At 37.9% G+C, this 14,996-nt stretch overlaps 2 protein-coding genes across 2 annotated transcripts in view; both read left to right on the top strand.

Annotated features, from left to right (window-relative positions):
• The window catches only part of LOC134650479 (uncharacterized), a 166,278-nt gene that overhangs the window by 34,208 nt on the left and 117,074 nt on the right, over positions 1–14,996 (top strand). The gene's annotated exons all lie outside the window — the stretch shown is intronic.
• LOC134650087 (glutamine synthetase 2 cytoplasmic-like) lies at positions 397–13,388 on the top strand. Its single transcript, XM_063504916.1, has 8 exons — positions 397–433; positions 2,949–3,122; positions 4,597–4,758; positions 4,940–5,153; positions 7,714–7,786; positions 8,737–8,921; positions 10,848–10,987; positions 13,217–13,388. Exons 2-8 carry the CDS (start codon positions 2,957–2,959, stop codon positions 13,363–13,365), a joined length of 1,089 nt encoding a protein of 362 aa, XP_063360986.1. The 5' UTR covers positions 397–433; positions 2,949–2,956; the 3' UTR covers positions 13,366–13,388.

Raw genomic sequence — 14,996 nt, 5'->3', positions numbered from 1 at the left:
TCAGTATACATTTGTGGTCCCCCTTTTCCCCAAGGCAACCAATGTGCGAGAATCATTTAGTCAAGAAGTGGTAGAAAAACCGTACGTACTCCATTTGAATACTTAATTAGATAGGTACGAGTGGCTGAGATTTGAGCACACCCTCGAGGCATTGGGTCCATGTTATTTATTTACACTTCCTGCCCCCAGGAGGGAACAGATTGAAAAAAGTAGCCAATGTAATCCAAAGTATTTGACTTCGCATGCCAAATGAAAATCAGTCCATTATTTAAGTACCTATCAGACAGAATGGACGAGTTCTTTACTTTCTTACGTTACTTTCTTAGCATAAAATTTCTAATATTAAACATATGATAAATTATGTAGCAATTCATTCCTTATTTCATCCTTTGTTTCAGTGTTTCTTTTGACAAGAGCCTTCAGATATAATAAGGTATGATAGGCGATTATTTTTCGACACCAATGGCCATATTCGAACTTTAAGATACGTCAAATACTAAAGATTGAAACGATATGGATTGGATAAGATTGAACAAGTGTCAAAAGTGACGCGTTTGTTTGAAGAAACGTCACTTTAGACACTTGTTTGACACTGACATATCCATTCCATATCGTTTCAATCTCTAGTATTTGACGTATCTTAAAGTTCGAATATGGCCGTTAGAAAATTTTACGGCAGGGGAATATAGTAAAAAGAAAGGCAGTTCTATTTGAATAAATTAGAATTAAAATAGAGTTTGCCGTATAAATGTTACTAGATTGGATTTTTACCGAGGGATGTGCATTTTTACGAAACATTAAACACGTTTAAATATTCATTTTCAGTGTCCAAAGAATGATTATCCTAAAAACAAGCTTCAAAAGAAGCTTAAATGAAAGCTTTCAGAGTTAATTATGTTTTATAACAGGCTACTTAATACGTAATTGTGGTAGAATGTGAATTCTTTTGTGAGGAACCCTTCAGTTGATGTAATTCTAATTACAGTATTAGAGTGTAGAGGATGACAGAGAGTGGAATATAATTTTTTTGTCGGGGAAGATCGTCATACGGCAAGTAGTCTCGTATTTGTGTATGTCGGTACTTCGCTCAGACACAGACAGTTAGAAAGGAAGAGCTTCGCTCCTTCTGCTCTACCGACCGTCTGTAAGTGGAGTATGTGTACAATCGCAAGAATTAGAGGAATTAGAGCTTGTAGACCGGGCTTTCCTACTAGATAGCTAGGTTAGGTCTTCCCCACATTGACCTTTTGTATAGGGATCTCTCCCGTAACCTTATAATTTTGTTCCGTAACATCATTCTTGCGATGTAATGCATGGTGTTCCGAAAATTTGGCATTATGCGCAGAGTCGGAGCCAACACACACATTTACGAAATGTAAGGGGCTTACCGCACGGATAGTGACCGTGCGGCCTTGCTCATACAACTAGGACCCACAAGGAGTCAGCAGGTCAGCACCCGCCAGGGTGTAAGGCCTACTTATTTAATTGAGCGGTAATCTCCCGGTCTAAAGATTTACTATTAGGCTATAACGTAAAATACTTCGATAGAGACTACCTACTTAGATATGTCGAGTTTTATAACGAAAATAATTAAAAATAATAAGTTGTAAGTATTGCAACATGAAATTAAAAGATGTTATTCGAATCCCAGAATTTTAGTTGAATATAAATTATTCTATTTTTATCACAGTGGAACTACTACACTCAATTGTAATTCTAGTTGTAATTGTAGTAGAATTACAATTGAGTAAATTTTACTCAATGAAAAATGCTAATTATACTGTTTTCTTTATTACGCTAGGTTGAGCAAAGAAATTTATAATGTGGCGTTAGAGATAATTTCTTAATTTTTCAGTGGCTGGTTTTATAAATAAACTAAAAAACTAAAGTCCAATTGGCAACTAGAAAAATAAATTGATGAAATTAATTTTATTTTTTTCTCTTAAAACAGAACACTTTTCTTATTCTTTGCAAAACAAACGCAATTTAGATGATATCATTGAATGACCTTTCGGGCACTTTTTGGTAAAACGTTTGCTGGTAGAATGTGCTAATATGAATGTATGCAATCTGTATTGCACGCACAGTATCTGACGATGACGACTAATGTTCAGATCTTTATACAGATACACAAATTAAAATAAGTCATATACGTATGTTTATATGATTCCCAGCAGCTTCCGGGAAAACTCGCAGACCGTGCGAGCAAACAACGGGTATCCACTGTTCTCTTCTTCCCTGAATATGTAGATTTCTGCTGTTATGATGAACAATAAAATATACAAATAATATTGTATGTTATGCTACCAAACAATATTCTCAAAGCCTGAAGTGCCTAAATTCGTTTATGGGCCCGATTCGGATTTTGAAATAAACATCTATTAGATATCTTTTAGACGATAACGATATGTTTAAGATCTAACCTGTTAAATTTGACATTACCGCGATTCTGGAGATACCCTTGAACGATTTCCACAAGACATGACTTAGAGATCCAATTCACATCTAATAGATATCTAACTCTGTCTAACGTAAAAGTGACATTGGTTGCCCGAATTGCGCTGCAAAAGAGAACTAGTTTATATCTAAACTATAACGTATTTAGAATGGATCTAGTACGTGTCGTCTCTTGTGAATATCTTGAAGTTCGAATACGGCAGTATGACGCGTATATCATACAAAACTCAATCTCACTCTGACAAGCTTTGTTTCAAGTAGATACTCGTAATTGTGTCGTAACGATTTATTTGTGCTTAACGAGTTTTGACTACATTCGCAATATACCTAATATAAAATAAGTTAAGTTATTGTACATATACGTTTTAAGTTTAAGGACAATCATATTGTGTGCCCTTACAGGGTGTCATGTACCTACCGCTTTATACTTGTAACACCTTACTGTATTATGAACATGACTACAATGAAATAAAGAATAAAGACTATTCCAGGCATCAAGATGAACGCGGTTCCAATAGCGCTGAATAAGGCGGGGATGCGAAAGTACGAGGACTTGGAAGTCCCGTGTGAACGTATCTTGGCTTCCTATGTTTGGGTGGACAGCAGCGGTATCGACCTACGATCCAAGGACAGGACTTTTGACTACGTTCCTAAAAAACCAAAAGGTAATAAGGTAAACGTACTGGTCTCGACGCGGTATCAGTACATGTCATCTTGAAACTTAAGTCATTGTCAATAGAGGTGACAGCAGGGCACAGACAAGACTTCTTCCAGACCGAGCATAGTAGCGCTACCCCCTCTACCACAAATATACGGTAGTTTTACTCCATCTTCGAGTCAAAGTGTAAAGACACAAAGGTGTGACGACCGTGTCTTTGAACGGACCAATCACGGCACGGGACTCGCTCACCTCGTCCCCCGCACCCTAGTATTTTTGGCAGCATCGGTTTCATGAAATAATTGCTCTAAACTCCGTCTATTCTCTTCTATTGGGCATTAGCACGTCGGGCACTGGTACGTTTACCTTATATAAGATTAAAGCTTCAGTTTATACTATACGCTTGAAGGTTATTAGTCTCATACCTGTCATACTAATGACGCTTTCCATGTATGTTAAGTGCAACCCACAAATATTTAAGTGTTGGAGGCCAATAAGTACAAAACCCTCTATGTAGAGCCCCAACATAAAGTAGGAGAATTGAGGCCTTCATATTAAGGTTAATGTTACCTTCGCAATTTACTAGATCCCGCACAAGCCTACAAGGCTCTGCCTATTCCCTCCTATCAGTTCTATCAATCTTATTGGCCAATAACCACCACTTCAATGCCTTAGTTCATGAATATCTATTGTGTCACCCATTTTTATTCAACGCAAAGTTATCATAAAAAACTAAATAGATTGAACTACAAGTAATAGATTATTAGAGCTATCTACACTCTACGGGGTTTTAGGCTGAAGGTCAAAAATGAGAGTTATAAAGGAAATGAAAACTATGCTAGTATAAAAATTCGAATAAAACTCGACATGTATCGCAAATAATCCTTATATTGCGTAGCGTGCCATAAAGTGGCCATTCAATTTTTCGGCTGGTTGTACGTTTATATAAAATTCATAACATAATGTGATAGACAAGTGCCTTGCTCAATTATTCTACTCAATGCGTGGCGGTAGCAGCAACGAGGAAAGAAACCTTGTTTTTCTTCAGTATTGTCGGGTTGTAAAAAATTATGATCCAGCGGAAATTGACGGGCAAGGGAAATTGGTCTGTATCTGTTATTGGCTGGTCAGTGCCTTCTAGCTGAAAAAGTATCTTAGGAACTGCTGAGTAGTCAGTATGGATGAGTTATTGAGTTCTTATCATGTAATTCGAATGATTTACATTTAAACCGCTGCCATTCGTTTGACAATGTATATAGGTACAGGTATTTATTAACCCTTTGACCGTCAAAGACATTAACTGACGTGCACTATATCAAACTTCACTACAGCCCAATATCAACCTTCGTGCATGCTGACAAGGTCACGAGATCGCGCCGCGCACGATAGGCATGGCGTTCAAAGGGTTAAACCCGTTGCACGGTCTCTTCTTTCAAGTCACATATGCCATATGTAATTTTGAATTATTAAATGTTTCACAGACCTACCTGTCTGGTACTATGACGGCAGTAACACCGGGCAGGCATCCGCCGACAACGCCGACACGTTCATCTTCCCGCAGAGAATCTACCACGATCCCTTCCGCCGCGGCAGTCACATCCTGGTGCTCGGGGACACTTACCAGCACGATTACCAGCCCACACGTTAGTTATAAAGACCTGTTTAGACCCTAGCCAACCTCTAGGAATATTAGGAATATTTCAAACATACAAAAAATGTATAAATACATATACTTAATTTAAAAAAAAACCACTTGACAGTTGACAAATAAAATTATATGTATGTACTTAGCTGAAATCTTCTAACAGAGTTTTTTTTATGCAGCATCGAATCGTCGCAAAGCATGCGTGATGTCGTGCGAGAAAACCGACGTGGAAGAACCTTGGTTCGGTTTCAACCAGGAGTTTTTCCTTACGACGACTGACAACAGGCCACTGGGCTGGCCGCCCGGCGGCTTCCCCTCCCCACCCGGCCCATACTACTGCGCTATAGGTGCCAACAAAATCGTGGCCAGAGACCTCATGGAAGCTTTCTACAGGTATTGACAAAATACCACAACTACTACTACAAATACTTTACTACAACTATTTTGTTGTCTAAGTAATTAACTGGTGCCGCCGTGAGTGGGTTATGACGTTAGCCGTGAAAGCGAATCCGGTCACTGGGGAATTCTTTGGTCTAGTTTTTCTTTAGTGTAAGATATCTATTTCAACTCTTTAGCATATCACACGACACAATACAATGATCTTTTAAACTATGGTCACACGTGACTGAAAATATTATTATTTATTCTTTATTGTATTACGCTGCAGTTATTTTATTATCATCTAATTTTACCTAATTTCTAGAGATAAATGTCAAATTTGTACCCGAAACCCCGACCGCATATAAAAATAACTATGAGGTCTTACTAACTACTAACACTTGTCTATATTGCGCGCAATATCCAAGTTATGGCTTTGAGACAAACTATAATATTTCATTATGGCTAACCTTCAACACAAAACTTTAGATTACCTCCAAAAGTTAGCTACCAAATGTCAATGAAACTTCACGTTTCTCATATATGGAATAATGACATTTTAGGTTACCATTTACTTAATATATTATTATACTTGGTCAACCAGATCTTGACAGTAGAAAAAGACGGCAAATTTGAAAAATGTAGGCGCGAAGGGATATCGTCCCATAGAAAATTTGAATTTCGCGCCTTTTTTTACTGAAAAGATTTGGTTGACCAGCTATATGTTTCATTATTTATCAATTCGACAAGGTTTCATGCTGGGATCATTCGATTGTAAAGTATTTAAGGTGCATCGGGAAACTTCGAAAGCGGGGTAATGTTGACAATGGCAAATAAGTACCTTTAAAACCAGAAGTACTTCATACTTTAGCAACACTGACGCTACTGCAACGCTACTAAGGCATCTTGCTTACTGGAGCTACAGATGAAAGTTCTTCTTGTTTCTTATTTAACGTTTTCAAAATTATCCCCCTTTTCAAGTTACCGCGTCTTAATTTTATCTAAGATGAATTTGGATAAGTACATTAAATTATATGTTTTTGGCAAAAAAAATTTTTTGGTTCAAGCTTTTATCATTGACTGTCCTTTTCTTTCCACATACAACTAATACTCATGGAGACAATTCTATCAACCCCAAACACACTTAGTTTGCTTTGTTTTATCACAGAGTTCCCATGGCCAGCGCACTTTCTTGACCTTCTGTCTCCATCATCAGATCAGCTCTATGTCGTCATAATATTGCATTGTCATCAAATTTACATATATGAATGCTTAATTTCAGGTCAATCGGAAATCGTGAAGTGGGTCAAATTTAGCTTCTAAGATTTGACCCACACTAACACATGTAAATAACAGGGCAAGTTAAATAAAAGCTTGTAATATTAACCATTCAACTTGTTACTCACTCAGTTACTCTGCCGTATTCGAACTTCAAGATATTCACAAGAGACGACACGTACTAGATACGTTATAGTTTAGATTTCAACTAGTTCTATTTTGCAGCGCAATTCGGGCAACCAATGCCACTTTTACGATAGATCGTGTTAGATATCTATTAGATATGAATTAGATCTCTAAGTAATATCTCAAAAGTATCTCCAGAACCGCGGAAATGTCAAATTTGACAGGTTAGATCTTAAACATATCGTTATCGTATCTTAGCGATGTCTAATAGATATCTATTACAAAATCCGAATCAGACCCACTGGCTGATTGCGCGTGAAAATAATCGGCGTTATAGCATCAGCAATTACACGCCAAGTCCATTAGGTACATGTGTCATTTGAGTTCAATTGCTGCTGCTATATTTGTGCCGCCATTTAACTCTGAAAGTCGTTGCCAAATCTACAAAGTTTGTCTGAACTTTCCAAGAAAAGCGTATTAAATTATTAAGAAAATATTCTACTGTTGGTAATTGTGCATTTTAATATATCATTTAATACTTAATATAAAAATAAAAATAGGTACGCATAGAATAAAAATGTCGACATACTTCTAAAATGTATCCTAATTAACAACGACAACAACCTTCGGTTTTATTAAGAGATAGTAAAATAAATTAGGTTAGCGGGTAGACATTCCTCATAAGTTTGCGTGGGAGAATCAACAAAATCAATTGGTAGGTCTAGGTAGTCGCTTTTAGGAAATTCAGCGCTTGTGTTCATTATTGGGATTAGGTTAGCTTAGGTTATAATATGTTGTCAAAACCGAACCCCAGCGCCGCAGTACCTAAAATGCTAAAATATATGGAGGGCCGAGCAAAGTTACTATTCAAAAACGTTAATTAAACGTACCGCTCTACATCTAGATACATTATATTGAGGCTTCTATTCTAAGATAAAATTAGCTGCTTGAAGTATTTTGAAATGTGATCCGTTACAGACTTTCCGGGTAAACTGGGTATCAACTTAAATTACACTTTAATTATTTACCAGAGTTTCAAACAAAATTACAACTCGTGTAGCATACGACTGGGCTTGTGGCATGCTCTTGACAGGCCGCGCTGGCTCAGAATTAATAACCTGGGCCCAAACTGCGCCATTATTATTACACTAACTATAATATCTGTCGACAGATGTTGTCTCTATGCTGGCGTCAGTTTGAACGGTATCAATCCCGGCACGACTCCATCTCAGTGGAATTTCCAGGTATGCATGACGACATTTATTTCTCCTGCAATTAATGTGTAGACAAAAAGATGGCAAATGAACGCTCTAAGCTTTATGGAGGCCAGCCATTACGCGCTTATTGGCGCACAGTAAAGAAAATAGCCTCGCGTTTTAGAGATAGGAGAGAGGTGTAAATTGGGGACAAATTGTATGCTCGTTTCAGTTAATCGTGTCTAAAATGTTTTGACAATCGCGCGCAAGATGGGGTTAGTATTTTGTCGTGACAATGAAGTACAAATTTAACAACAATGTTGAAGAAATGACTATAGACATATTGATACACATTGATTTTTGATTGAAGTTGAGCGGATTTATTTGTTCAAGTAAATAAGTTTTTCTGTATAACTTCAAAACGGATTAACAGATGTAGTTCTTTCCGACTTTCTACCCACCCGAGCTGCATGAGTTTTCCAACTGAGGAAGCGCCGTGCACCTAGCTTGATTGCGTGGGAATGTTGGGGACAAGCTGGGTTCCTGTACAATTTGTACATGTACAATTCCACACAGTTCGTGTGCAATTCATACACGTCTACAATTCATACACATCTATCATTCTGTTGAGGCCTAGGCTCCTTTCTAGTGGTGCAGGGATGCCTAAGTGGATCTTCAATGAAGACTTATTATTTTAACTTGTGTACAGAGATTTATTTGTAAAATTAAATTAATTTAAGTAATACAGTACAACTACAAGTACAGTTTGTCGTTTCAACGTATTTTGGAAGACTGCCGTTGGCTGCATCTAAGATTTTTATTTATTTAATAATAATAATAATTCAGCCTTTATACGTCCCACTGCTGGGCACACAGGCCTCCTCTCACGCGCGAGAGGGCTTGGGCTATAGTCCCCACGCTAGCCCAATGCGGATTGGGGACTTCACATACACCTCTATTATTTTTATTTTATTTATTTATCGATGATAATACCACAGGTGGGGCCTAGTCCTGGCATGTGTTCGGCCGACGACCTTTGGATGGCGCGTTACATTTTGGCGCGGCTGGCTGAGGAGTACGGCACAGTGGCCTGCTTCGACCCCCAGCCCGTGCCCGACTGGCCTGGCAACGGCACCTTCTGCTACTTTTCCACCAAGGATATGCGGGAAGAAGACGGCATACTGTGAGTTATGGATATTATGGATATTATGATATGGTCGTCAGGTCGCGACGCTGATGCTGTATAATGCTGAGCAGGATGAAAAAAATGTTAGGTATTAACAAACGGGACTGTGACACCTGTTGTGCGCTAGATTTTTTTTCTGACTGAATTTAAATTTAGCCTACCTTTAGAAAAGTGACAAAAAGGAACACTATTTCATAATATCTAAAGTGTGGTCTAGGTATTGCAACTTTTTCTCTATAAGTCTCGATGCATTATAATATTTTTCAAACTGGAAGGGTACGATGATAGATGACATTTCCATACAACTTACGAGTATAACCTTAAAAAGCCAAATGTCGCAAAATTGTATTGAATTAACATCTATCATCGTACCCTTCCAGTTTGAAAAACATAGTTATCTATATTAGCGATATGTACAGTAATTTAAATAGGTACTGCCAGTCTCGCAATGCAATGGCGCGGCCGTAAAACGCGTTTTTGAATCGCTGTATAATGTTGCAGCGTGCAAAGGCCGTAGTGCAATCATTCGGTTTTCGGATAATCTAATTAATCAAGATACACTGAGTCCGTCATTGCTGCCCCACAAAACTATCATATATTTTTATCTATAATTTCGTTATAACTCCATCGTTACGTCATAAAATTAACTGAAATAATCAGTTTTAACACAAATTGAACCGAAATCAATGGCGTGTAAGACATAAATCACGAAATATTAAATAAAAATTATAAATGAGTACGTAAATTGTCCGCAATGTGCAACTTTGATAGTAACCGAGTTAATATTTGCTTACAAGCATTTAAACCACCATAAACCCTCATTTTACCTTTACATATAAATGCGGTTTTCACTTTAGTTTAATGTAATTAATAAATTTTCGTTTAAACGATTTTAATGATGTGTTTTCTTAATTTTAACAAAGGTTAACTGGCAATCTTTCATCTATTTTCATCATCGTTTTCTGTTGCCATTGTATTTTACCATAAGTACCATAACAAACTCAAAAGAAATTACTGCATGGTATAGTTAGTGTCTTAATATACCTAAGTATCCACTTTTCTATACAGACCTGGTATGTGTATGGTGACGTGGGATTTAAGTTGGGTCACTTAATCTACAAGAGACAGCGTAAAAAGGAAAGCCAATTTAAATCGATAACAGTTCCTTATACCTATAGCGTCAGCTAAACAACTATTGAAATACATCGAATACACCGTAAAAACTCATCGTGTTTCATTATTGACACCTTCTGTGATGCAAATTGGGTGTACGCTGTTCCATTTGCTTGTTGGCAGAGTGCAACAGATTGTATGTATGTACTTACCTTTAGTGATACATATATACAATTTGTGACAATTTCTAATCAGCCGTTAATGGTACCAAATGGTGCACAGTTAAGTCGTTCCCAGGTCGGTCGTTCTCAAAAAATATGTCTGCGGTCTAATCACCGCCACCCATATAATTTCATACAAAATGTTCGGAAAGAGTCGTGGCAATTAGACGCAACCGCAGACAAATTCTTAGAGAATGACCCAGGTACGCCCTAATATATAATAAATAGTTTAAAAATAATTTCTGAAAAGCGGTCGTCCACTCTAACCGCGTAGAGTTAGACCAAGAAAAGTATGCAACGATTTTGATAGCACACGCAGTGCAAGCGTTATTTTAAACGTCAATCTTTTATGAAATTATGACGTACAAATAACACTTGCACTGCGTGTGCTATCAAAATAGTTGCAGACTTATCTTGGCTTAACTCTTAGGGCTCATTTAGACGATGCGAGAACTCGCATGCGAGTTTCATTACATTGCGGGTTTTGATTGGTCGGTTGAATTGGACGTAACCAACAGTCCGCAATGTAACTAAAATCGCATGCGAGTGCGCGCGCCGTCTAAATTACTCTAAATCAGCCGTGTTACAGGGTGATCGAGCGCGCGATCGACAAGATGGCTCGACGGCACGGCGTACACATCAACGAGTATGACGCCAACAATGGCGCCGACAACGTCAAGCGGCTCACTGGGAAGCATAATATCTCTCATATCAAAAACTTCACGGCAGGTAAATATCTCTCCCTTTTTATATATCCCTCGTAGTATCGCAAATAATCAAACTAAAGTAAGGTCAACGAATCGAGATAATAAGGTCTCCTTATTTCCCCTTACTCAATAATGTTGAAAGCTGTTGCATGGTACAAGGTAGCTTTGATTTGTAAGACGGACACGTGACCTGGTCGAAAAACTGTTAGTTCAATGTCATTGAGTTTTTCTTTATTGATTTAAATGCCATCTAGTGAGTTTCCCTCTAACTGGTATTAATATAACTCGAGTACTAACAGTGATGTGCTTAGGGGTTTCAAGTAATGCGACGAAATAACGCTAGATGGCGTTAACTATAATTATCCATAGTGCTGCAGACATTTTGCACTAGTCATTGAGTTTTCACTTCTGCCGGCACTCCCTGAGTGCAACCCGTTGTTTTTTTTTTATAAAAATGAATTATGCTAAGCCAATTTGTACAATAGAGTATAATTATGATCGAAAAATTTCAAATCAAATTTACAATTCGGTTCGGGCCACGAACACCTGTGATCTGGAGCATTTACGAATTCACCTCCCTAGGTATGTTATGTACTATTTTATCCCGGAAAGTTATTTTGTTACGTTGGCTTTAAATTAGTGCAAATGAAAAAGAACGGCGCTCACAACGGCGATGAGAACGCTCGTCGGCAACTTGCATATTAAAGACTGCAGGTAACGGACATTGTTTCCCTTTATACTGTAAAGTCAACAGAGTTTTCCAGCGGGTGATTTAGGAGCATTCCACGTGCTGTCCCGTACAAAGCGTTTTTTTCTTCTGTGTTTAATTAAACCTCATAAGACCCAAGGTAATTATTGCGCTTTTGAATTTACTTTTGGAACTTGGTTTTATTTTAGTAACTGAAATTCGATTTATACTTTGTAAAAAATGTAAACAGTTGTTGTCGTAGACTTAACGCGGACTTGCGAGGATGAGTCGATAATTATTTTTTTGATCAACCCTTTGTCACAGAAAAGGAAACTGATATACGGTATAGCAGATATGAAATACAATACAATTAGATCTAAATTTATACTCTCAAGATTGTTTTTTGGTTTTGCTGGTAAGGGCTTAAATCAAGATATTCTATCGGAAAACGTGTCACAATTTGTAAAATACCTTTTAGACATCAAAAGGTTTACATTTCACTATTCAACTTTCAATAGTGGTTGATTCCTTAGCTATGATTCCGTAATAGATCAATCAAAATCCAATAATTACTCACCATCTTAAATTTGTTTTTGTTAAAAGAACCTTATTCTCTACGTTTTACCGTTCAAAATTTAAAACTGCGAAGTGAGCTGTGAGGTTGTAGAAGTGAGCAATTAAAATCCATCATAAACGGGACTCAAAGCTCGTTTTTCAATAGATAACATTTGACAGAAACTGTATATTGAACTGAGAAATTCCAATAAAAAAATATATGTAATAATAACGCTTTACATGAACAATATTTGTTTGTTGCTTTCAATTGGATTTTCCACACAAAGCTACTCGATATTTTGCGGATTCTCATTATAATAGTTTCTGTTATTTAGGTACCTACATTGTGTTAAGGGACCCACTGATTACCAGTCCGCCGGACGATATTGGCCTGTCAGTTGTTCGAAGCTGTCAACTTTTTGTTCTAACTGACAGGCCGATATCGTCCGGCGGACTGTTAATCAGTGGGCGCCTTTACGTTGACCTTTATTTAATTAAGTTTTGTGTGTACGTAAACAAATTACTACAAATAAGGAAGTAGCCAAGTGATTAATAGAGCGGAAGTAATGGGAAGTCATTGCATCATTAATTACACTCGATACTTATCGACATTGGACCAATTTTCTAGATATCGGGTTCTAGAGGGAATATGTTTGTTACATAAACGGAATGCAATAATGAGTGTGGTTTTTCAAATTTTTTTTGGCGGTCTAGCATAAGTTGCATTCTCGCGCGCGAGTCCGTACATAAAGTCGCGCTAGATGTATGGAGTCGCGCGCGAGAACGCAACACATGCTAGCAGGCGTAGCTAACGTGCCGATCGATTACGCTCCGTAGCGATCGAAACGCAACTAGCATTGTCGCACTAATATAGAAGAGTGATAGAGAGACACAAAGCGTTTCGTTGTCGAAGCGATGGCGATTGTCAGCTTGGCTAGGCAGTCTGGTTTGGTGCTCTCATTTTAAAATAACGTTTGATCCGTTACTTGGAATATTTGTTTGTTGAAGGTGTTGCCAACCGAAGCTGCAGCGTCAGAATCCCTCGTCAGGTGGCGGAGGACAAGAAAGGGTACCTGGAAGACCGGAGACCTGCCGCCAACGCGGACCCTTACCGCGTCATCAACATTATGCTCAGGACTTGCATCATGGACGAGTAGCCTCCCTAAAACGAGTGACTACAGAGTGATGTGCAAGTTGCGGAAAGTTTCCAAAAACTTGGGAAGTTCTAGGAAATTACAGTAAAATTTTACAGGGTACAAGATTCCCATTATGGAAATCGATCCGCTACAAAAATATGAAAAGTCTCCGAAAATTTTCCATGTGGAAATTTCGCAATTTAGTAAACTTTCCGACAGCACATCAGTAGGTACGTGAGGCCCAACGAAGCCGTGAAGGCTCAACTCGTCTTTTACAACATACAAGGCTTAGTTTTACCATAACTTGATCCATTAAAACCGAAAATCAAATCCTACGAAATCACTTTATGAATTGACCTCAAGAACTGGAATAAATTTCACGAACTTTTGATTGCTAATATCACTTCTAAGAGCCGTCAAGAATAATGAAAAGTTTTAAATAACTTGGCTTTCGATCAAAGCGAAATTGCCGAACATTAATACGCTTGTCGCGTATTTTAAATGTAAGTATGTATCTCTGTTTGCCTCTCGTTGTCACGATCTGTTTTAGAAAGAGACAATTACAAATACCGCATGATAGCATATTATTTACCGTGTTTAATTGTTTTCTATTGTTACGTTGTACAGTCACGCTCCGTGATTGTTACGCCATTTAGGGTCCTAGCTAAATTGGTTGTTCCATACTTACGCTATGAAATGTCCAATTTAGCTAGAACCCTAAATGGCGTAACAATCACGGAGCGTGACTGTACATTGATTTATTGGTTGGTTCATTAAAAAATGCGTTTTCTCTCTACTCGTTTGTATACTTTTCTGTGGCATGTTATTGTAGAAAATATATGTAGACGAAATGAACTAAGTTTATTTTCTTTTTTTACTTTAGTTATGGCATGTATTAGGTACTAATTTTTTTGCTCCACACTTGCTTGAAAAGGCTCTCTTTGTTCTTTGAAATCAATGTGCACTTATGCAGTTTAATTTTATCATTTAGAGCGCAAAGTATTTTGATACAAATTGCATGATTATTGATTCACATTACCTGATGAGAATGACAGTTAACACATATTATTTTAACTCTATTATTATTTACATTTACATTATAATTTGTTTTCTTTCTACTTCACCGGCAAAGTTTTTTGCCTCTCTGGCCTTGCAATCCTCTCAACGCTTAAAACCATTTGCTAAGTTAAATTTTGAAATCTTTCGCTTACTCATAATTAAATTGTAAAACGGGACTTAATCGCGTATTTAAGTTCAGGTAGTTCGAAAAACTCGTGTGGCTAGATGTTGATGTCAACCTTAGCCAGTCTTCTCGGAGACCACGGACCATAGACTAGGAATCCTCGGAATCCTCTAGACAGAGTTTAGAGCAATTATTTCATGAAACCGATGCTGCCAAAAATACTGGGGTGCGGGGGACGACGTGAGCGAGTCCCGTGCCGTGATTGGTCTGTTCAAAGACACGGACGTCACACAAAGACACTTTGACTCGAAAATGAAGTAGAACTACCGTATATTTGTGGCAGAGGGGGTAGCGCTACTATGCTCAGTCTGGAGGATGTCTTGTCTGTGCCACGGACACACGGACCACATTTAATGTGGGCCAATAGGTTTCTTTGAACTTTTTGATACTTACCGGTTGCTTCTCGATG

The sequence above is a fragment of the Cydia amplana genome, chromosome 8, assembly GCF_948474715.1.
Source record: "Cydia amplana chromosome 8, ilCydAmpl1.1, whole genome shotgun sequence".
NCBI lineage: Eukaryota > Metazoa > Arthropoda > Insecta > Lepidoptera > Tortricidae > Cydia > Cydia amplana.
Note: the sequence above shows the minus strand (reverse complement) of the source record. Positions and strands in the feature narration are given on the sequence as shown.